Below are 23746 nucleotides of genomic sequence, written 5' to 3' on the forward strand. Positions count from 1 at the left end.
AGCTGAGGTCTTTGAAAGGATTTTAAATATTATTCAAATACTATTGGAGTCAGATCTGGTGTGTGATAGATGTAGAGTACAAACAGCAGCAGCTTTAAGAGTGAACACCGGATCTCGCACACTGTAGAGGGCACCAGTAAAGCTGTGAGGAGGCTTGAACTGAACTTCAGCGTCCAGTTTAACAACCTCTGTTTGGTGACAACGGCCGAGACAAAGTTAAATTGACTGACGTGTCCACGACTGATTCAGAGTCTTTGAGGGAAAACCCACACTGATGAAGAGGATTACTAAACTCCACCTTCTCCACTTACAGTAGTAGGAAGAGAAAACGTTTATTTCTTTATGATCTCTGACCTCCGAATCGGCCTCCGGCATTGTTTCTGCCAGTTAAAGAACTGAGATCTGTAGAGGACTGAACAAGGAGAGTTGGAGGCTCGCCAGAGGGAAAACTTTTCAGAACAGAAGAGGAGAAGGAGTCAGTGACATCAGTGGAGTTTCAACGATTGCTCAGAGGATTTTTCCAAACGTAGTTTAGTTTATGAAGACTGACCAATTTACAGAAAAGTCCACTGAGCGTGATCCACAGCCCACTCTGCAGTGGCAGCACTGACTCGTCTCTGGCATGTGGGACACAATCACCCAGGTCTTGCCAACTCTGGACATCAGAGCAACATCAAAGCTATCGGTTGTATGTGGAGGAGAGATGTGCTTTAAAAATCCTCATTTTCTTAAAAACACTAAAAAAAAGAAGCTAAAAATCTTCCTTTAAAGCAGGGCTGAATCAGATTCCTCTGACTCATATCAAAAAGTGATGGATGTGAAAGTGCTGTGGCCAAACCCACAAAGCGGTATTTTATGAACTCTGGTTTCTAATGATTTTGGCGGTAAGCGTGCACATACAGCTAGAACTCCTCAGTCGCTCGCAGACCTGGGTCAAATCAAAGCTGAAATCCTTCCAAATACTCGGGAGCGTTTGCTTGAGCCTGTCGAGGGTGCCAGCTGGGTGGGATTCGGCTGCTTCAGCTGTGCCAGACAGGCTCAATCGATCACAGAGAAGTATTTTTCATAAGAGTTCTGAGTGCCACTTTGACTCAGGACTGGTAGTGTGGACTGAGGAGGACTACAGCATGCAGGCCAGCGCCATCCTTTTATACTTTCTGCCATAAAGCGCCTTTGCTAGTTAATAGCAATTGAATGGATGTGCAAGAGTAAAGCATATGGACTTAAGAGCAGCGGGAAAAACAGGTAATGTGTCGTATAAGAGATATCTGTCAAGGAAAAAAAAAGGAGGCATTTATTTTTAGAACAAAGTCTGAAGACTTAAACTGCAGAGTGAAACACGACTACACCCCCTTACTGCTAAACTTCAAAACAAAATGACATCAAATAAATTAAATAGAAAAGAAATTCAAGTTATCCATCGATGATAATAATAAAAACATTCAAATAAATATAGTGGAATACAATTTTCTCTGCCTAATGAGAGCACATCCCCTGGTGCTCCGTGTCATTCAGATACTGAAGGTGACGTCTTCCACATGTTTTGTTTTTCTTAGATGCAGTTGAGATTTCAAATCCTTAAAAATATATTTCCTCACATCTGGTGATTTTTTTTTCTTTTTTGACTCTGAAGTGCTGGATGTTGAAGTTTTATTCTGAGCTAAACCGTAAGGCTTACTGGCGTTTGAAGACAAGAGAAATTGAGGGGATTTAAAATCTTGTTGGTCAGACTGGAAGACATGACGACGCAAACAAACAGAAGTCCAGACCGGAGAAATGACGGCACACGTTAAAGACAGAGGAGAGTGCAGGGATGGTTCTCTGATCATCCCCACTCTTAAAATTAAGGTAACGTTATCGCAGGAAAACACAGACCGACCTAACAAACTCTCTCCTCGACTCCATCTCTACACACTTACAGATAACAGTAGCACTTACAGTTCAGTATTGAATCCTCACCGCTTTACATTCAGACTTTCTTTCTGCTCAACTTCCACTTCCGTCTTTCTCCCTGAACTCTCCCTCAGCCTTCGCCAACTCACACCTGTGGCAAGATTAAATATGGGGGATATCTGTGTCAATATCCAACCAGGTTAGATGAACCTTCATACTAGACACCTGAGGGATGATCTGGATATAGTTGAAGAAAAGATTATTAAATAAATACATTTCTGGGTCTCTATCACTGTCAAAACTTATTTTTATCTTCTTTAAGCTCACAGGAAACTATCATCTGTCTTTAAAGCGTCCGGTCACAGTCTCCCCTGTCACATTTTGGTCACAAAACAACACAAAAACATCATTAAAATAAACAATAATATGGAGCAGGAAGGCTATCTGCTTTCCCTCCTACATTCTTCAGCCATTTTTGTTTCTTGAGGTGCCTTTTTTTCCCTCTCAGCCCTAAGAAATAATTTTTTTTTCTAGAATAATGTAATAACAATAGAAAAAGTTAAATATAAAACCGATGAGTAGAACAATAAATAGAACATATATATATTATAACCATTGCTGTGATTGGTGTAAACCCATAACTGTTGATGCGTACCTCCTCACAGACCATGTCTTCTTTTTTTTTTTTAAATCCATCATAAGAATCTCACAGGAAACAGGAAATCAGCTGTTACCTCACTCATCAATACGTCATAAATTATCACATAAATATTTCATCATTCTTGGAGCTTTTCACCTGTACTCTCTCTTCTCATCACAATGCCCAACCTGCCATCCGGGGCTTCTCTTTTCACTCTGTGATGAATCGGTTCCTGCTGCAGTTTCCTTTTCCTGCACAAACACAGAGAGGTACAGCCGTGTGGTTCCAAAAGCCGTGACAGCAACCCGTCACAGTAAAGCTTTCCGTCATCGACACAAAGGACCGTTTCGGTTTTGTTTTCCCTTTTGGGACAGAAGAGATTTAAACTCAGAGGGATTTGTTTTTGAGAAATAAAAAAAAAACAAAAACTTTGAGGTGGGGGTGGGACACTCAAAACAACCGTTTTCCTCTCATTTTCACCTCTGCTGTGATGGATTTATCAACCACCTTGCACTGCATTGTGGGTAACGCAGTAAAGCTCATGGTTGGGGAGCTTCATCCTTCTGAACTGCTGTGCTTTGAGTTGCGTTCTTAAACACAAACCCATAATAGTACCTTGCACACACTCACACACACCCACACCCACGACATCCTATCATCATCTTAATCTACAGAGTTGATGTGTAATAGTACATTAGGAGTAGTAGCAACACCTGTTCTGCAGCTGTACAAGCAAAGACATTAGTACAGGTCATGGATGTGTTGCTGGCGCCTGTATGATGATCTGCAGCATTAAGCTAATAGTGTAGCACCGGGTTTTAGTAGTAGCAGTAGTAGTATAGTAGTGGTAGAGTAGTAGTACCTGTAGTAGTTGAAATAGCAGCAACAACAATAATGAATTGCACTGAGCAAAACCTGAGTCAAATCCTGCTTGACAACATGAGGTGTGCAGGATTCTGCTCACTGATGACAACTGCTTCCTCAATGCCAGGCAGCCTCAATCGATCCCAGAATCATTTACGTGAAGATTTGAACTCAGACCCGAGTGCCTCTCTAAGTCTGAGTGTCCGTCTGTTTGTAAAAGCCTGAGAGACAACCAGTAACGGCAGTTTGGGTTTGAACGACTTAAAACACTGTTTCTCCGCCTTACAGATAAGAAGCCACAAAAACGTCTCAAAACGTCTTAAAAATGCACCAACTGTTGTCTAACTCGATCAGAAGTGTTTTTTTTAAGGGTTTGGCAGGACTGACACATGTCAAAGCACAGCAGGCCACCGGTGATGCTCCTGTCATTAAAGTGACATTACATAGTAACTGATCACATCACAGTTCGGATCACCTAGGGTTGCAGTGCAGGATTAGAAAGTAATTTTGCCTGGAAGTTCTCTCTAAAAAGGGATTCACAAAAAAAAACTACATAAATAGAGAAGCAGGCTGGAGAGGTGAAAAGGAGAGAAGGAGGAGGAGGAGGAGGGCAAAATCCTTCAGGTCTGGGTCGTTCTGGGTCAGTCCAAAGCTGTGGGTCTTTTTGTCCCACATTGATGACCTCAGAGACCAGCTGTGATGATGTCACCGTGATGGACAGATCATTCCCGCCCACTGGCAGAGTAGGAGAACTGAGGGAAGTGCGGTCTCCTCTCGTTGTCCAGACAGTCCATCCCATCCTCGTCAACTAAAGAAAAATGTATGGATTGGATGGATTTAGAGGTAATTAATGACATAAATACTTAATATAAACACAAAAAAATCAAATAGAAAATGTATAAATTGCCAGGTTGATTTTATCATCTCAAAATATAATCAAACATTACAAAGCATTGTGTCTGCGGTACGTTAATGTACTGTGGATTTAAACAGAACACGATTCAATTAACAAGTGTTTCTTTGATGTGCCAATCTCCTGCTAACTAACTGATGTGCGACCTACAAAACAAGTGGAACCTCACATTAGCGCGGAGAAACTCATCGGTTCCACTCATGCATAATTCAGTGCCGAACATTTTGAAACCGGCGTCTTTCTTTCAAAAAGCCTGTGAAGAGCTGCATGTGGCCCGAGGACTATTACAGAGACACTTGAATAAATAGACAACGGCACTTTTGAGTGTTTGTTCCCTCAGTTAGTTCAAGTGGAAATGTCTCACCCAAAGAAAGAGAGGGAGCACTGATAAATTGTTTAGAGCTGCAATTATTAGATTAATCAATGTGAGTAAAAAAGCTGGATTTGATCACTATCAGGCGTTTAACAAATGCATGATCCTCTGCAGAAAGTATAACGAGTATAGAGTGCATACTCCCTAACGCACTCCAAACCAGACAATGAAGTCTTTGTCACTCTGTTTATTTCTATATTTCTCTCACCACTGAGAATATTTGCAGCTATGTTAAACAAATGAAAGTGAGATGTCGTCAACTTTTTACGTGCGCATATGTTCGTGCGTACATGTGTGAGAAAGATAGAGAGAGAGACAGAAGAGACTCACATTTCTCTGGTGGAGTGATTGTGATGGTCTGGGCTGTGAATTCCTCATCAAAGTATCTGGTGTCTGTCTCCGACGTCACCTGAGGCTTGAAGGGTGGGACCAGCTGAGACAGAGACGTGAGGAGGACACAAAGATTAGATTGTACAAGAACACCTACTGCTGTTCCAAACTACCCCAGTGGACGAGCGGTTCAAGTGCAAAACACATAACTGCAACGTCCACGATTCGACTGCATTTCATACCCCTCCCTCTCTCTCTCCCCACATTTCCTGTTGCTTCCTGCGCTGAAAAACAAATTAAAAAAAAAAAAACAGAGCACAGAAGCAGCGTTTGGAGTCTTAATCCTGTTGAACTACTGACCAAGTGAAAAACCTCAGAGTTATTATTGATCTTGAGCTCAGTTTTTATTCACAATTCAGCAGCATCACCAAAGTAGCCTTCCATCATCTCAATATTTAAAGAATGTGGAGCTTTTTATCTCATATACAGAGACACTTCATCAGCAGACTTTGTTACAGTACTGCCTGTCCTGTAAATGCCATTGAACAGCTTCAAAATGCAGGGGGAAAAAAGCATACTGCATTACTGCATCACTCTGATTAGCAAACATGTCGGATATATATATATATATATATATATATATATATATATATATATATATATATATATATATGTATATGTATATATATATTTATATATATATCCGACATGCTTCCAGTATCTCAACACATTTCGGGGTCAGATGTCTTTGTGTCTGTGGATATGTGTCTCTATTTATATTTTTACTTTTGTGTTGTTTTACCACAAGGAAAGGAAAAGATGGAGGAGAGAGGAGAAGAACAGAAGAGGAGGTAGAGTGATCCAGAGGGGAGAGAAGAGAAGCTCAGCACCTGTCTAACATGCTATAAGTGTTGCCACACAGGACCTGACTTACACTCCATAGTATTATATGAGCAAACACATGCACAGACTGAGAGACCTCCAGGATACAAAGTCACACCTCTCCATGATGCCCTGCGCCTTATACTGCTGCTTGTCTGCTGTGATGCACACACCATGTGTGTTCAAGTGTGACATGTGCATGCTTACATGTGTTACATGAGTTAACCTCTGTACATACTTCATCACACAATTACAATTCACAACATTTGAACTTCAGAAAATGCAGGGAGTTAGATAACTAAATCTTTATGGTGAGTTATTTCCACCGTCCTGTTATGCTTTATTAGTACAAAACAATGGCAAACATATGGTTTACCATCATGCTGCTCCGTACCTTCTTATCATAGACATCCTGCCAGTCAACGCCAGAGAAGAAACTGTGTCTCATTATTTCTTTAGCGTCATCTGGTCCTCCGCCGAGCCTAGAGGAGAGGAGAGGAATAATATAAAACACAACTGAGATCAGTGGAAGCAAACAAGCTAAACAGAGAGTAATCAAATTCATAAGTCATCAGAAGAGATGAACAGATTTTTATTACTTTCTTTGGCAAAATTACTTGAATAAAAGTGGGAGAAAAAACTTCTGCACACTGTCTTTATTGTTGCTAGTTTATAAATAGATGCTGGGTAAATTATCCAATCAGGAGGGCTACAGAAATTGGGTCAATTGGTGAATGAAACACAATGAGAAACAATCACTTCCAGGTAATGAAGTAAGTTACAAAATATCTATATTAGAATAATATTAGAATTTAAAATGTGTATTCAAGCTGTGCGTCCTTCCTTCACGTATGCAGAGATTTAGCAAAATAAAATGAATCACTGTGTCCAAAATGTAGCAACCAAGAGATGAATGGGACAAAAATTATTCTCCTGTAAACTTCAATTTTCCATTTTCTTTGTCTGTACAGTACATCTGTAAACACACACACAGTTACCAACACTAAACCTCGACACACACCGTTTGTTGGGGTCTTTGATGAGCAGGCCGGACAGCAGGGACTTGGCGTCGGACGTCAGAGTGCGCGGGAACTTGATGTCCTCCATGAGGATGAGCTCAAACAGCTTCTCGTGGTCCTGGTTGTAGAACGGCAGTCGGCCGCACATCATTTCGTACGTCACCACACCCAAACCCCACCAGTCCACCGCCCGACCATAGTCGTTGTCCTCCAGGACCTGAGGACAGTAGAGACAGTTTTCCTTAAATGGGACCATTAGTTTTATTAGACATCTGCTTTTATTCTGCATTTACTTTATTGGACAATTCAGACTGCCCAAGGTGTTTGATGAACACAGCAAAGGAGAGTCAATATGCCGTTTTGCTCAAGGGAAAAATAAAAAAAACAGTAAAAATTGTCCCAAATGTACTGAAGTGGCTGCACAGATAACAAGAGCTGAGGTGTAGACGGTACCCCCCCCTCCACTCTCTCTTTCTCTCAATACACAGACACACACATACAGAGGCAAACATCATGGGATGGCAGGTCTTCAGAGGCCCTTGTTACAGTAAGGGAGTCGGTTTGCTGGCGTGGTCCACCAGATGCCCCCCTCTGGTCCCTGCCAGCTCTCTCTGGCACACTGATCCTCTCCTGGCAGGGACAGAGAGGAACGTCCCTGGATGGAAAAGGCAGGAACAGCCCGCAACATGAGTCAGGGCCAGTCCAACCTCCAAGCTGGCTAGCTCAGGTACTGTACTGTGAGCTGCTGTGTGTGTGTGTGTGTGTGTGTGTGTGTGTGTGTGTGTGGAGAGGAAAGAAGTCCTGTGAAAGAAGTCACTCCCGTATCAAAGTCTGCTCTCCTTACGCCACTCTCCACTCCATCCTGTCTTATCCTGTCTTTCCGTCCTCTAATCATGTCTTCCTGTGCCCGTTCGCTCACCTCTGGAAGAGCGAGGAAGAGCAGGAGGAGGAAAAGGGAGGCAGACGCAGGAAGAGAGGTATTTCAGGTGCTGTTGAGGCCCTCATTAACAAAATAAGCTTATTAACATGATGAGTGTACATGTGTGCATGTGTGTGTGTGACTGACAGACAGACAGGCAGGGCTGGAGAGCAGCCAGAACAGCATATGTTGTACATCTCGCCAATAATAATAACATCTCACTCACTGTTAATAATGGACCAGGCAGGGTGAACGTGAGCACACGCTAACTGACACAAATACATGAATGTAAACACGCACAAAAATACTCACATAAAAACATGTTTTTGATACAACTAGTGTATAAATTACATGATAAAACTATTCAGTAAATGACATACTATCAAAAGATTTAAAAATATACTGCACACTGAACTAATATCTGCAATTAGCAGTAGCGAGAAGGATGGCAGGTGCAGATAGCACAAGTGTCATTAATACATAAATAGCTTAGATTCATTAGAATAGAGACATATTCATCCGTACTGCAAACTGTGAAAATACATCACCACCAAACACAACACAAACAAAAATCAAATGTAATGCATACTGACATTTAAATATTTAAAGTACTTGTGCTCCAATGTTCCAGACCAACTGTGTCAAAAGATGAAAAGGTTGTTTGAGTTTATAAAATGTCAGCTTTGGAGACAAAATGGACTGTTTCAAAATTAACCTGTATAATACTACCCTTTATAAATCAATTTCATATAATGAAAGTGAACACCTCTCACTCAGGAGCCAAAAAAGTCTTGTTTCAGTCAGTGATAAGTATTCAATGTTAAATTGACATTGCACATCAGGAATCCTGCATCTTAAAGCCCTCAATTCTGTGAGACAGTTAATTTACAGTCATAACGCAGGGTTCTTATTCTTCGACTATTTCACTTGGCAGTTTCTCCTAACTCATCTGAAGGTTCAGACGAGGTTCTGTTGTACAACTCCAACTGTAAATGATGCCAAGTGTCATGGAGCACTGGGACCAGGTGAGAGAAAACACCACACAGCTGCCTGCGAGTTTCCACAGCAGCTCAATACACCGAAAGCTGGTCATTAACTGAACTGAGCTCACACACTTGAGACTAAACTGCTAATGATGCAGGCGGCTGCTTCTGTGTGCGCAAGTCAACATGTGCGTGGAAGTGAATAAGAGAGTTATGAGTGCTGTTTTATGTGCGAGTGTGTATGTGTGTGTGTGTGTGTTTGTGTGAGAATTAAGCTGGTCACCCTGTTGGCAGCTGCAGAGAAGAGCTGGGGGAACAAAGCGCGCCGCCAGCTCCAGATATACTATTGATTGGTACGGCTGGAGGGATAACACTGGCTTAGACTGCTGGGAGACTGTCAGACACACACACACACACACACACACACACACACACACACACACACACACACACACACACACACACACACACACACACACACACAGCAGATGGAATATTTATCCGTCCTCATCAAATTCATAAAGTTTTGAGAGTGAGGCAAACTAAGAGATGTTTGGTGTTGTTTCAGTCCCTGCACCTTGAGGAGGGACACACACACACACACACACACACACAATGAGGTTTATGAAATTCAGAGCAGCTTAGAAGGCTGTGTTCGATGTGATCTACAGGTGTGTGTGTGTGTGTGTGTGTGTGTGTGTGTGTGTGTGTGTGTGTGCGCTGTGTGTCGAGTCTTTATACAAAAAGGTACAGAAATGTATACATATGCAAGCTGTCCAGTTGGGCATGTAAATGTATGTGCATGTCAGTGTAAGTGTGTGTGTATTTGTGTGTGTCCTGGGACCAAAGAAAGTGGTGGCAGCTCGGTTGCAGGCAGGGAGCAGATTAATCCACACAGAGCCAGAATGCTGCCCCACAGCCCTAGGCATGGAGGCATGGGAGTGTGTGTGTGAGTGTGTGTGTGTGTGTGTACAGTATGTGTGGTTATGCGTGTATATTTTAGAAAAAGACAGGACAAATAAATAGGACAAGACAGACAAATCAGATATATCAGCAGGAGAGGAGAGAAGGAGAGGAGAGCTCTGATTAAAAGCAGCCGTGAGGGAGAAGGTCTTGTCCTGTCCTGGTCCCTGTTGGGGCAGCCATGTGGCAGCTAGATGCTGCTCGCGGGACGGGGGCTTTGGCAGCCTGGACAGGACTAGATGGGACGGGACGGGCACACACAGCCTGTGGCTGTACCAGCCCAGATACCCAGCAGGCTACAGGGAACACAAACACACACACACACACACACACACACACACACACACACACACACACCTCATATACTCGGCACAGTGAAGATACACTCACATATTGTTGGTGTCACACAGAGACCTTGTATCTCCAAAGTGTCATCATTTGGAAATCAGTTTATGTTGAAACTGTTCTGACATTTTGCACTGTTTTACTAATGGCTGACTGTGCTGCCATGTTTATGAAACATTTACAATTACAATAAAAAAATTCATAATGCCCAACATATACAACATACTAACAAAATAAAAACAAACACAAATAAATGGAAAAAGCCCAAACCCATCCCCTTCAACACTTTCAACAAAAATAAAACAAATAGCCACAAGGAAATGTGTCAAACACAAAAATATGAGAAAAACACTCTCCATGTGTTTTCTCTGATCCTGTTCCATCCCTTTACAAGGACCTTACACTGCTTATTGTTCATTAATCTCACATTAATCTTTTTTTTTTGTTTTTGACTATCCTTGAAACAAACTAACACTTCAATCTAATGCTTTACAAGTTTGGCTGAAGAATTATTCACTTTATAGCGCTGTGTTGCTGAAGTATCTGTGTACGAGTTCCTTCAGGCACGCAGCAAACACAAACCCTCTTTATTCACTTCTCATCTGCCCTTTTCACTGACGGCAAACATGGGAACTGTCTGAATTTCACTCCCGTAACCCTGAAATATTTTCTCTCCCTTCTCATCTTCCTCTGTCTTCAACCCCCACCTCCCCCTTTCTCTTTTTAATCCCGGCTACTTTGCATCTCTGTAACTTGGCTCCGAGCAAACTGTGTTATTTTTACACGCGGGCGGGCGAGCAGAGCGTGCGGGCGGGTGAGTGGCGGCGGCGGTGGTGTAGATTTCCAGGTTTTTTCCGAGCACCTTCCTCCAACCTCGCCCATCTGCCGCCATCTGCCTCGCTTTAGCCCGCACTTTCTACTGCAATCACACACACAGCACACACGCGCACACACACATAAATGCACACAGACGCACATCCTGTGAAAAATAACCAACAGCCTCCAATCAGCTTTTGGCACGCAAAGGAAGGGACTCTAAAAAAAAAAAAAAAGCACAAAATGCTGCGCCAAATTGTCCTCCATACTTTTTCAAGTGGGATATACACTATGCCTCTCCCCTCCTGCCTTCATCTCCACATCTACATCGCTCTGTCTCCACCACCCACGGTCCTGCAACACTCTCGCCAGTTGATCTGCTGGCCTTCGAGTGAAGCAGCGCCGATGGCTGGACAGCGGATGGCTGCAAAAAAAAAGAATATTACAAGAATGTAGTTGTGTGTGTGTTTGTGCTTATGTGTGTAAGCGCTGTGCTGTGCCCTTTTTCAATGCAACCAACACCCTCATTCACACGCATGAGCTGCATATTTACTGTTCATCCCGATATTATGGAAAGTGTTCGCCTGTGAAATATGCAAACGAAAATGTACATACATAAATTCCACTATAAGAAGGTTTCAAACACCAGAGTCCTTACAAAACACAGGATATTATGGGTAAGGGGTTGTGAGAGAGTACCTGGATCATCACTTCATGACTTAAACAGTTTGGTGTATGTGTGGATGCCACAGATGCTTTTATGTACAACAAAGCCTCAGTCAATCTGCTCAGTTTACAGAACTTAACACACAGTCCCTGAATTTTATGTCATTTATCAATTGATTAATGCAATTTAAAAAAGAGTCTACATTGTGTTGAGGATGTGGTCATCAAATCCACCACCATTCGGCCTCATTGGACACTTCACATGTTCATAATGTAACCAAGGTACCTGTTGTAGTGACCAAGTCCTACACTTTAGCCGCTACTGGCTGCTAATTGGGCTGAATTGTTTAGACATGTACTCATGATATTCATTCTTTTCAATACTTTATTTCATAATGAATTTATTTTGTTAATAGTGTCTTTCACTTCAATTAAGTTTCCAACACAAATTTAATACAAATACATCCATACAACGTTGTCCAAGCACAGTCAAAAACTCTTTTACCATACACCCCCTAGTGGCTCGGAGGACATATTACACTTAAACACAAATCAAATACATGGCTCCCACATCTGTACTGTACGTAGTCTCAGTGTTTAAACACACTAAATTCAATAATTATGTTTTCTTAGGTCATCTGTGATCTAATGTAAGTAGAACAGAATATCATCTAACACGTAATTTCATGTTCACTGTTGATTTTTGCAATGTGGTAGTCAGTGACAGTAATTCTGAGAAATGTGCCGTTTTGAGTTTCTATCATTTCCTCCTGGCTCTTATTACTTCTCCTAGGATTGTCAGGGCACATACATGTGTTGCATCTAGTATAGTAGTAGATGCTGTGACATTATATTTTGCATTAAACTTCATAGAGACCCAAGAATTAAAGGTTATTCTACTGTCTTAACTTGTTGCATAATAGGGCTACATAGAGTACCAATGGGTAAAATGGTGGTGAGGATCAAAGCCAGTAATGCTGGAAAAACATCATCATTACTTAACGTCATGAAAGAAACATGTCAGAAGATAAAGATAGGAAAAGGAAGGGGGTGTAAGAGGATTAAGGCATGAGAGAAAGAGAAACAAAAAAAAGTTACCTCAGGTGCGAGGTACTCTGGTGTGCCACAGAAGGTCTTCATGGTAGCAGCGTCTGTGATTCCCTCCTTGCAGAGGCCAAAGTCAGTGATCTTGATATGGCCGTCTTTATCCAGCATCAGGTTTTCCAACTGGAAGAGAAACAAATCCCACTATGCAACTTTCACCATCGGAATATTTGATCGTGACAATGCATTTCTTGGAGTAACATGAAGAAGGGAACTGGCCTGAATTTATCTCAAAAGATTTTTGTCAAAGGTTTTGAATAATATTTAATTCTCATCATTCAAGCCTGAGAATCAACACAATACTTTACTGCTTTGTTAACGAAATACTTTTTCTGTACGGTGGAGTCGGACAGGTAAGAAAAACTGTGCTGTATTACCCCACATAGTGGCAGTACACACACTCAGACACACAAACTCCGAGCAGAGGAGGGAAATAAACTTCAGGCGTGTAGTGAAGCCACTCAACCTTTTAATTTTAATGGCTGAAGTGTTTTTCTCGCTCTCTGCTTTTTCTACTTTCTGTTTTCTTGGCTGCTGTGAGCAGGGCTGGGGCCAAGGCTGCCAGGCAGACGCTCAGACAGAGCCATCTACCTCTCTACCTCTGTGGCATCAGCACCCCCTCCCTCTCTCCCTCCCTCCCTCCCACCTCCTCCACCTCCCACGCTTCTTTACTGCTTTATGTCTGTGTGAGCTTGTCCCTGTCCCTCTCTTTAATTACCACACATGCTGAGCCACTCCTCCCCTCCTGGATGAAAAAATAAATAAATAACTGTGGAATACAGGAGGTAGGGGGGCTAAAAGTTTTCCCTCAAATATCTGATCACTCTCATCCATGCCCCCCAACCAGCCTCCGCTCTTATTTCTGTTTACCTTGAGGTCCCGGTACACAATCTTGGCTGAATGCAGGTAGTCGAGAGCCGAGACAATCTCTGCGCCGTAGAAGCGTGTGCGCTCCTCCGAGAACACCCGCTCTCTGGACAAATGGAAAAACAGCTGCGGGAGAAGGAGGGAGGAAGAGAGAGGGTGAGATGGAGAGAGGGAGAGAGAGAGAGAGGGCGGGGGGGAGAGAGAGAGGGGAGAGACAGCAGGGACGGCACAGCAATAATTACTGATTTATTGGAGGAAATTAGCACAACACAAACTGGCTGCCCGCACCATATTGAGATGATAGATAGCTGAGGGGAGGGTGAGCAGGGGGGGTGTGCGTGAGGGGTGCACGCGGAGAGGGGTTGGGGGTTGGAGGGGGGGGGGGGCATCTCGGAGGAGGGTGGGTGGAGGCGCTCGGCAGCTGGCGCCTCATCTAGCAGCCCCCATCACCACACACACACACACACGCTCGCATACCTCTTCCACGTTACCCTCTGGGCTAGGTTGGCACGGTGCTGGCGAGGAGTTCGGTGACGGGGGCCAAATCAAGGGTTTAATCAATACACCAGTCTAGTTAAAGACAGGCCGACCGCCACTGCCACCGCCGCCAACGCCCCCCCCTCCCATCTCATCCTTACAGCCTCCAGTGCAGCACTCATTAGTGGCCTAACTGGCCTTGCCCCCTGAGCCTCCGTCTTCATTTACTCCATTCTCATATCCATCCCTCTCTGCTTTTGGCAACAAGCTCATCTTCTTACTTTAAAGACTCCACAACTTGTTTTTTTTCCCCAGGTGGCTTGACCTCTCGTTTCTCCCCCGTCTTGCTTTTTTATCGCTCACCTCACATTCCCTTCATATCTCTCTCTCTTACTCTCTCCCTAGCTGTCAGTTGTCAAGTTATCACTGTCACACACCTACACATGTGGCACCAAAATGACACCAGCCTGCTGCGGCGCACCAGTCAAGTCGTACAAATTACCCATGAGGCCAAGGGGCACACATCCCCCCATTAATTGTTCAGGGAGGTTTGCATATGGCCGCTGGAGTGATGCTCACAGACCACCTTGCTAAAATGATGTCCGTGTGTGTGTCCGTGTGTTTGTCCGTGTGTGTGTCTGTGTGTGTGTGCGTGTGTGTCTGTGTGGGTGTGTGTGTGGTGGTGGTGGGGGGGGGGGGGGGGGGGGGGGTAACACGACAGGTGGGCCTTCATCAGTGTACTGGCAGCTGTGACTGTGGCAGGTTTGTAATGGGTTGTGTGTGTGTGCCTGTTTGGTCACAATTTGTCCGTTGAGGTAAAGATTTGCTGTGTGTGTGTTTGCTGGTGTTTTCTGTGAGTGTGTGTGTGTGTGTGTGTGTGTGTGCGTGTGTGTGTGTTTGCTCAGGCCTGGCGCTGGCTGAACTGTCTAACTAACTGGGAGGGGAGCAGGTGACAGTTACACTGAGGGAATGAACCAAGATTGCAAAAAAACGTCCCGATTAAAAATCGGAGAAGTGGAGAAGTGGGGGAATCCAAACTCATTTCATCTCCGACTGTCATTCTGGCTGTATCTTCCCCATAGGTGTGTTCATAAATAGACACAAGCAAGAGAAGGATGGCATGGAAAAAGGAGACGAGAAGGCAAGCGAGAGGCCAGTTGGTTGGCAAATTAACTTTGTTAGAAAGCATTCGAACAGTCAAACTTCAGCCACTTCTTGAGTGTTTGCACGTCTTAACATTCCTTTGCTGCATTGCTGTCGCAGACTCACACACCTCCAATTAGACTACATATGCCCCATTTAGAAATTGTGTATTTATCTGTGAGAGACTTTTAAAAACCCAGACGAATGTTCAGGAGATCATCTTTAAAACAACTCATTTACACTTGGAATACAGACTATTTTAGTTTGATTTAACACTGACATCTGCAGCAATGAATATTGGCACATTAACACTTGTAATAACCCTGATAAATTATTATTATTTAAGACACATTTTTACTCCACAAAATTAAGACAAAAGAGTCAAGAAATATATGTTTCTAAACACTATAAATATGTAGCCATGACCCATTTTCTGTCGCCTGAGCTTCAACACAGCTTTGAGCTCACAGTAGAATAGGTGGAGTGGCTAATCGCTGTCAGTTACTGTGGTGGGGTTGTGGTTTAACCGGCTGTTTAAAGCAGTAACACAAAGATGGGTAACCACATACAGCACAATCATCATGAAAGTGCGTGTGTGTGTGTGTATGTCTGTGTGTGTATGTTACCTCTCCTCCATTCACATACTCCATGACGAAACACAGGCGGTCTTTAGTCTGGAATGAATACTTCAATGACTGAAACGAGACATAAACACAATTATATATAACTGAACTGATTCATGTGTCACAAACATAACACCATTTAGTGAAGAGTTTCATCAACTGTTATCATTACTATTATTATTACAACTGTACAGTTCAAAGTTTATCATGTCGTTTTGTTTCTCAGATAGTCAGATGTATTGAATCTTATAGCAGATAGTGGACTAAAATTATCCCACAGTGCAATGGAAAAAGTAGTGCATAAGTCATTGTTACTACTCAAGTGCTAACTACCATGATGCATTTACTGACGCAATAGCTTTCTCTTTCATTTCAGCACAGACATAAACAGTTATACAGAGCGATGACTTGAATAGCTGACTAGATAGACTTGTTTTTTGATTTTGCCAAATAACACATTACTCGTCCTCTACATGCACTCCCTATACAGAGCGCGGTGAAGTGAATGAGCGAACGTTTTTTTAACACAGCGAGAAGTCTGGTCCCATTCTAGCTAAAACAGCAGGAGCAACAAAACGTGATCATTCATAGCTTCAAACAGTTTATGTCTGTATTTGCTTATTCAAAGCAAGTAGGTGTGTGTCTCTTTTCTTTTCGAGGGAGAAGGCTGTTAAACAAAAGAACAGTTGGTCGGAGTCTCTTTGTGGCTGCAGGTGTGACAGGGGTAAACTCAGATGTGAACTGTAATTGCTCTCACGACAGTGTGTGTGTTTCCAGGGAGTGTGATAGAAATGAGCAGCGGCTAATGTGTGTACATCAAAGACAGAATGTAAAGCTAACAGATGCGGTCGTTAATGTTCAACAATTTGGTGTCTAACTCATAATTAGCCTCCAGAGACTCAGGCATGTGTAGGATCAATATGCTGTCTGCGTTTGTGAGTGCGCGGCACGTGACATGTACTCTTACAGATGTCGGTACATTTGCATATGCACATATGTCTGAATTTGAACCATTTGTGTTTTGTGTATATGAGGTACTTACAGTGAGAAAGGGATGTCGGGTGTTTTTCAGTACTCTGCTCTCTGTGAGTGTGTGAGCCACTTCATCCTGCACAGATATGGTAAAAACCTTTTCAATCAAACAACTAAATAAGGAGGCAGTTGAAGAGCACTCCATAAAATGCATTCAAAACATCAGATCCTGACATCTGACACTGTACTCAAAATTAAAAGGCTTTAGTGCCACAAACTTTAGTTTGATGTGGTCCATTTGAAATATAGTACAAAAAGATAAAAATATTGATCAATAAATAAACAGTCTCTGCCAGACTAACCTTGGCTATGATGACTTCTTTTTTAAGGATTTTCATGGCGTAGTATTTCCCGCTGGCCTTTTCTCGAACAAGAATCACTTTACCAAAGGTTCCTTTTCCCAGCAGCTTCAGGTAGTCAAAGTCACTCATTGTCTTGGGGAGGGAAACACAGAAGACCAATGTCAGCGATTCATCTATGCTTCACGTTATCAGGAGCTGATCATGTCAACAAGAAATAATCTCTGAAACATCTGATGCCAACCGTCTGTACTTACTTAGCACTACAGACACATTTCGGTCAGTTCCAAAAAGCTGTACTTTAGACTGTTTAGTTGTTAGTTAATATATCTAGAATGGCCTTGTGTAGCCTTTTCCTTTGACACCAACTACATTTACAAACATTATTTGACATGACTGCTTGCTGGAACACTAATTTGGGAAAACCAATTTACACCCTTATTGTTACAGCTATTTCATGTTGACACAAACCTGTGACTGAGAGGACCATTTTTAAAATTGCAAGCAGTCAAAGGTAATAACCCATTACATGACAATGAACAGCAATAGTACAGCTGGAATAATTTCTGTATTCTGAGAATAGAGTGTGTGAGAGTGAGAATGTGTTTGTATGTCTGTCATGTGTTACCTTGCGTTTGTGGTGTGTGGTGGAGATGTCCATCTCCTCCTCGACCATGTTGTCGATGTTGGAGGTGGGGCTGCACTGGATCCTTTCCTCCTCTTGTCTCTGCAGCTTGTCAGCCACCATCTGGATGGCCTCCGTCCACTCATCTCTGAGTTTACAACATATAACAAGACAAAGTTTAGGGAGGCACTAATACTATTAGCTACTGTATCCCATCCACTGCGTCTGACTCACATTACTGTTTATTATTTCTATTATTTTTGTTTCATGTGATCCAGTGTTCCTCAGTTTGGAAGTCAAGTTTAGGAATCCACCGGCTGGCTGGGGCCTTTCTGTGTGGAGTTTGCATGTTCTCCCCGTGCCTGTGTGGCTTTTTTTCCCGGGTGCTCTGCTTTCCTCGGACAGTCCAAAGATATGCAGGTTAGGTTAATCAGGTGGTCTAAGCTGCCTGTAGGTGTTACAATGAGCCTGGTTGTTGTTATTGCCCCTGTGCCCCCTTAAAATGCTGAACTGATCGAACAGCATAATACATACATACAGTTATACATAATTGAAACCAGGTAACAATACATTACACAGGTGTAAAATATAATATTGATTATATTCTCCAATAGGACGGCTAGTTCACTAACTTAACCAGGTTGTAAAAGGCGGTAAAGTGTTTTCAATTAACCTAAACACCTATCTGTTCAACAGAGAGGAAACATGGTCAACTAGAGAATCAACCAAATGAGCAATGATCATGGAGCAGAACTAATTCCTACCAGTCTGTGCACATGTGAGAGTGTGGCTATGTGTATGTGTATGTGTGAGAGGGTGAGTGTGTATGTACACAAACGCACACCCATGCATTAGAGGGAACAATGCATTGTTGTTTGCTAACATTGTTCCTCCCCATTGACTTTCCATTAGCGGTGTTGTTCAACATCTGTTGAAAGAAAGTGTGAGTGTTGTTGTGTGTATGTATGTATGTAGGTATGTATCTGTGTGTGTGTGCGTGTGTGTGTGTGTGAGAGAGAGAGTGATCATCATCTGTAGCAGAAGGCCAGCCACGCATCAGGATGTGTATGTGCGTTAACTGTATTTAACAATGATGAATATAATGGTTTATACACAGGGCCAAGCTTCCCTCTGCTCTGATAAACGAGAAGAGAAAGACTAAAGTAAAAGAGACTAGAACAGAACATTACATTATTTCTAAGGTTTTAGCAGTGTCCTGAAATTGTAAATCTGGTTAATTTCGTATAAAAGGGAATAATATACTTTATTTCTGATTTTAAACATAAAAGGAAAATGTTGAAAATGTAGTTTCCTCAGATCTGATAGGGTTCAGAAAGAATTCTCTAATGAATTTCTTTCCCACTAATCTTCACTCAAACAGTGTAAATCCAGTGCTACTTGCAGGGGTTACGTTAGCAGAGAACACCACAGAGTCTGAACTGAGGTGAACCAAGATGATATTCAAATATTCAGAAATCCTCAGGACTCCAGAGAAGCAAGTCAGGATTTACGAGTGAGCACTTTCAAATACACTTACCCAGTGTAAGCCGAGAGGAGATCATAATAATGAAACCTGTTTGACTCCCAAACGATCACCCCTATGTCTTTTGTTTTGTTTTGAGTTAGATGATATGTTTCCTTGAGGGATCTGGAAGAACATCCATCTGAACCTAAATAGAGCAGTGTGTGTGCGTTTTTTTAAGATCTGAATCCCTTTATACTGCAAAGACTTCTGAGCGTACCCTACACACTTCAGTACAAGGGCAAACTCAAGTTACTCTTCATCTACAACAATGGAGCACTCAATTTGTGGCACCCATGATGTGTGTGTGCGTGTAGCTACATGAAAAGCAATGGGAACTCTCTCAAGGTCAGGCAGCAGATAAATGCTCTCTCTCTTGGTTAGAGTGTTTTTTGTATAATGAGTTTTTTTTTTGCTAATGAGAGATAATGGGCCTGCCTACAGTCGGGCACCATGCCAACACGTGCCACCCTCTCTGCTCACGGCTGGGGCTGTGGTAGCTGGAGCCCTGCCAGCACTGGTACAGTACAACAGATACAGTAAAATACACACAGAAGCACAGACACCCAGTTGTGGCACACACACACACATCTTTCCAAACCACTTAAACTTCAATGATGCACACACTTCTACAGCGAAACGTACACACATCTGGAGCTTACAGTAGTACACTTATAGACTTGCGTATTGTATACACTTGACTTTATAAAAAAATTTGATAAAAAAAGTTATTAGTTTAATGTTAACTCTGAAATGTTTATTTGATTATTTGGAGGCAAAACTATTATAAAGCAACATACAACACAGACAAAGTTGGACAGACAGCTGCAACACTCACACACACATAAAAACACACATACACACACACAAACTCAAAGGATGCACAGAAGCATCTGTGGTCTTCTGGGCAAAGCTGTTCATTTTCTGGAGATAAACACCTCAGCTCCTCAGAAAGGAACTGAGCAGCTGGAGAATTTATGCCAACGCTACTTGAAAGGTCTCCTTTCCACTCCGTCTCTCTCACCCTCTCTCTTTCCCTCATATACACACACACACACCGAAAAAACAGTACAGTACAAACCTCCTCACACATACCTCTGCCCTTGATGATACTTTTACCCACATGAATATATTTTATCTATGTTTAGTCTAATGTCATGGTCTTTTAAAAGCTTTTAAGATAGCATGTTGATTTCTTTTTCTTTCTTTTACTTGTACAGAAGTTGTACATAATCTTTATGTTTGACAAGTTTAACAACCCCAGTCACAGTGTGATTTCAAAAATGCCTCCCCACTTATTTGGGAGGAAATAAAAAGTCTGACTTTTGAAACATCTGGGTGTTTTAACTGGTTTTACCTAACATAAATGTCAATTTTTCATCCAAACTGCTGCTGTGAGAGAAATGTCAGGCAGTCTATGTTAATACAGGCAGTATGCATTCAGTCACCTGTTTTGTCCAAAAGCAACTCAAGATGCATCTGTAAGACGCTACCTGCACATTTTATTTCTCACTTCAGGCTTTCAAGAAAGCTCTGACTAAATAATATTAGTAGCATCTAAATTATAATTCAGCCAAACTCAGCTTGATATATGTGATTAAAGCTCTCTAGTCAGATTTAGGAGGACGTAGCTATTGACATCCTTGTTGTTCACTGACCAAAAACAACTGGAAGATGCTCTAAGAACAGGGAGTCTTTGGGAAACTGACCTCTCATCAGGCGAGTCCACATGGAAGGTCCTCTCGATGACGGTGGTCCACTGGAGGCAGCGTATGATGAAGGTGTTTGGCTTCGGCCTCTCCGTCTTCATCAGCTGACATTCTGAAACAGGCAGCCAGAGGTTCAGTACTGTCTTTTCTGTACAATTACAACAATATTTCACAAAGAGGGACAAAACAGACCTCGGAAGAGCTAGGAGCTCCTACACTGTAACTCAGATCTGGTGTTTTTAGTTTCATGCAGTTTGGCCCTATACTGATGAGCTCATATCAATCACAGCTGTGGCCATGCTAAAAGTAAATCTTTCTGTTTTCTCAGGCTTATGAGTAGTTACAGTGTATATGTGTGTATGAGGAGTTTGTCAATGTCTTGGGTTGGTGTTTTTTTTCTCTTCATTTGTTTAGTTATTGTTGCATTTTATTTATCATATTCTTCACTACATGCATTTTAATATAAGGCTCATTGAATTGACTTGTAATACAATGTGCTATGTAAACAAAACTCTCCCTTGTCTTGCCTTCCATTGAACAACTATGGTTTGAAAGAATCTGAGCCATTCCAAAAACATTTTTACATGTCACAGTAGGAGAAAGCAGATGTGTAAATAACAAACTGTGCATGCTGGCTCACTGCCACACCGCCATGGCTCACTGGGGCACTTGAATAGAGCAGAGCCATCTATGACAAACATTTCTATGGGGAAATAATGTAGGCCTACAACTTTAGCCATTCATGTTGAATATCAAGTTGCTATTAACTGTACTGTAAAATTTAGAAAAGGTGTCGCTTGGTTTTTAATTTGTTAGTTTAAAAATAGGCAATAACTTCAGCCACCGATGATTCAAATAAAGGTGCTTTCCTGTGCCAAGGGATATTATGTGTTGCGGCACATATGCATCTGGCAAATATCGGAAGAGACACTTTTCTGTGAAAATGGGCAGTACAGTTGGCCATTATTACACAAATGTGTAATACAGTACACAAACGCAGAAACGTACGCACACATAGCCAGATGGGGCTGTGCGATCGCTGTGGGAAGGAAGGCATCTTCATTGTCCCTCAGCAGTCTCTGTGGTTATTGGGGACAAGAGCTGATGTAAACGAGCATAATGATCCATCCTCTGACCTCTCATCTCCCCCACTTCTTCTCTGTTCTACATAGATCAAACTCCATTTCCCTCTGCTGTTTACCCTCCTCTCTGTTCTCCTTTTTGTCTCCTGTCATTCTCTCCGGCCCTCATCTCTCCTCCACCTGTTTCCTCTCCTCTTCCCTCCTCTTCTTTCCTCTCACCTCCCGTCCTCGACTATCCCTTCTTCCAATTACTTTCTGTTTAAGTGTGGCACAGCACAGCACGTCATGGCTCAGCCTAAATATAGACAGGAAGGTTAATGACAACACTGCTCAGGTCGTACACACGGCTGACTTTGAATGTAAATCCACACACACACACACACACACACAAGTTACTACCTGACTCGTGAACATGGCCTGCTGTGCTGCCAGACAACAAGGTCATGCTATGGGTTGATGCCAAAAAACACTCATACCCATCCATGGACAAAAACACACACACACACACACACACACACACACACACACACACACACACACGAACACACACACACACACACACACACACACACACACACGTAAAAGTGATATTGAAGTTTGAATGTTAGCTGAAATTGGGTTGTTTGCCACAGCAGGCAATTGTGAAATCTGTGTAGCAGTTTAGTGGGTGTATGTGAGTGCATGCATCAGTGTGTGTGTGTGTGTGTGTGTGTGTGTGTGTGTGTGTGTGTGTGTGTGAGAGCGACAGGCTTGTATGTATGAGTCCCTCTGCAGGGAACAGGCCTGTACCATCTCTGTTCCATCTGACCACTTCTGTTGTTCACACACACATAAACACACACACACACACACACACACACACAAATAAACAAACACACACACTTACGTGTACACATACACATACATACACACACACACACACACACACACACACACACACGCCACCTGGCCTCCCAGCTTTGGGCAACAGATGTGGCAGTGCCAGTGCTGTGCCAAGCAGCCGGGGCCGGATGTATGGCCTGGCTTGTCCTCCTCACAAACTCTTTTCCTCTCCCCTTTTTCCTCGTTCCCCAATCCTGTCTTCGTCTCCTCCTCCCTGTCTGTTCAGCGCTGACGATCCTCCTCTCCTTCCTCATCCTCCCTTCCTCTCCCCCATATTTCATCCACAAAAGCCTCACTCTCAAATCCCTCCATCCCTCTCTCCTTCTCTCATCCGTTGCTCTACACCCTAATCATCCTTCCATCTCTGTCCTCTCTCTTCTTCCTTTCTCCTCCCCACATCTCCAATTTTCTCTCCCTCTGCCCCCTCCGATCGACTCCCATCGCTCATTCCCCATACTTGTCCTCCCTTCCGGACTCCTATCTTTCTTTCTCCTCCCCCGTCCTTCGATGTTCCATTCTTTATCGTTTTCTCTGAGGTATCAGCTTGGACTCTACCATTCGTCATCATTTTCTTTTCTGTTTTCGCCCTCACCTCACACCTATTCTCTTGTACTCTCCACTGCCTGTCCTATCCTCCCCTCCATCACCAATCCCCACTTCACTCTTCTGAGGATATTTCTCATAGCGCTCTTCCAAAGCCATTCAACTAAAACACCTGACAAGATTTAATTGACTAAACATATTCAGTTTTGATTATAGTTAATTTATAATTGAT

At 42.7% G+C, this 23746-nt stretch overlaps 1 protein-coding gene across 2 annotated transcripts in view; it reads right to left on the minus strand.

The window, feature by feature from the left end:
• Positions 1–4112: 4112 nt before the first annotated feature.
• Positions 4113–23746, minus strand: part of akt3a (v-akt murine thymoma viral oncogene homolog 3a) — a 43131-nt gene continuing 23497 nt past the window's right edge. For both annotated transcript variants that reach the window (XM_070916189.1, XM_070916190.1), the window contains 11 exons: positions 21008–21119; positions 17780–17924; positions 17155–17286; positions 16863–16928; positions 15824–15892; positions 13581–13703; positions 12705–12833; positions 6917–7131; positions 6290–6377; positions 5014–5116; positions 4113–4205 (listed from right to left, as the gene is read on the minus strand). In XM_070916189.1, coding sequence (XP_070772290.1) covers positions 4120–4205; positions 5014–5116; positions 6290–6377; positions 6917–7131; positions 12705–12833; positions 13581–13703; positions 15824–15892; positions 16863–16928; positions 17155–17286; positions 17780–17924; positions 21008–21119 — 1268 coding nt within the window. In that variant the 3' untranslated portion in view covers positions 4113–4119. The remainder of the gene's footprint in view (positions 4206–5013; positions 5117–6289; positions 6378–6916; positions 7132–12704; positions 12834–13580; positions 13704–15823; positions 15893–16862; positions 16929–17154; positions 17287–17779; positions 17925–21007; positions 21120–23746) is intronic.

This window comes from Enoplosus armatus, chromosome 12, assembly GCF_043641665.1.
Source record: "Enoplosus armatus isolate fEnoArm2 chromosome 12, fEnoArm2.hap1, whole genome shotgun sequence".
Classification (NCBI taxonomy): Eukaryota; Metazoa; Chordata; class Actinopteri; order Centrarchiformes; family Enoplosidae; genus Enoplosus; species Enoplosus armatus.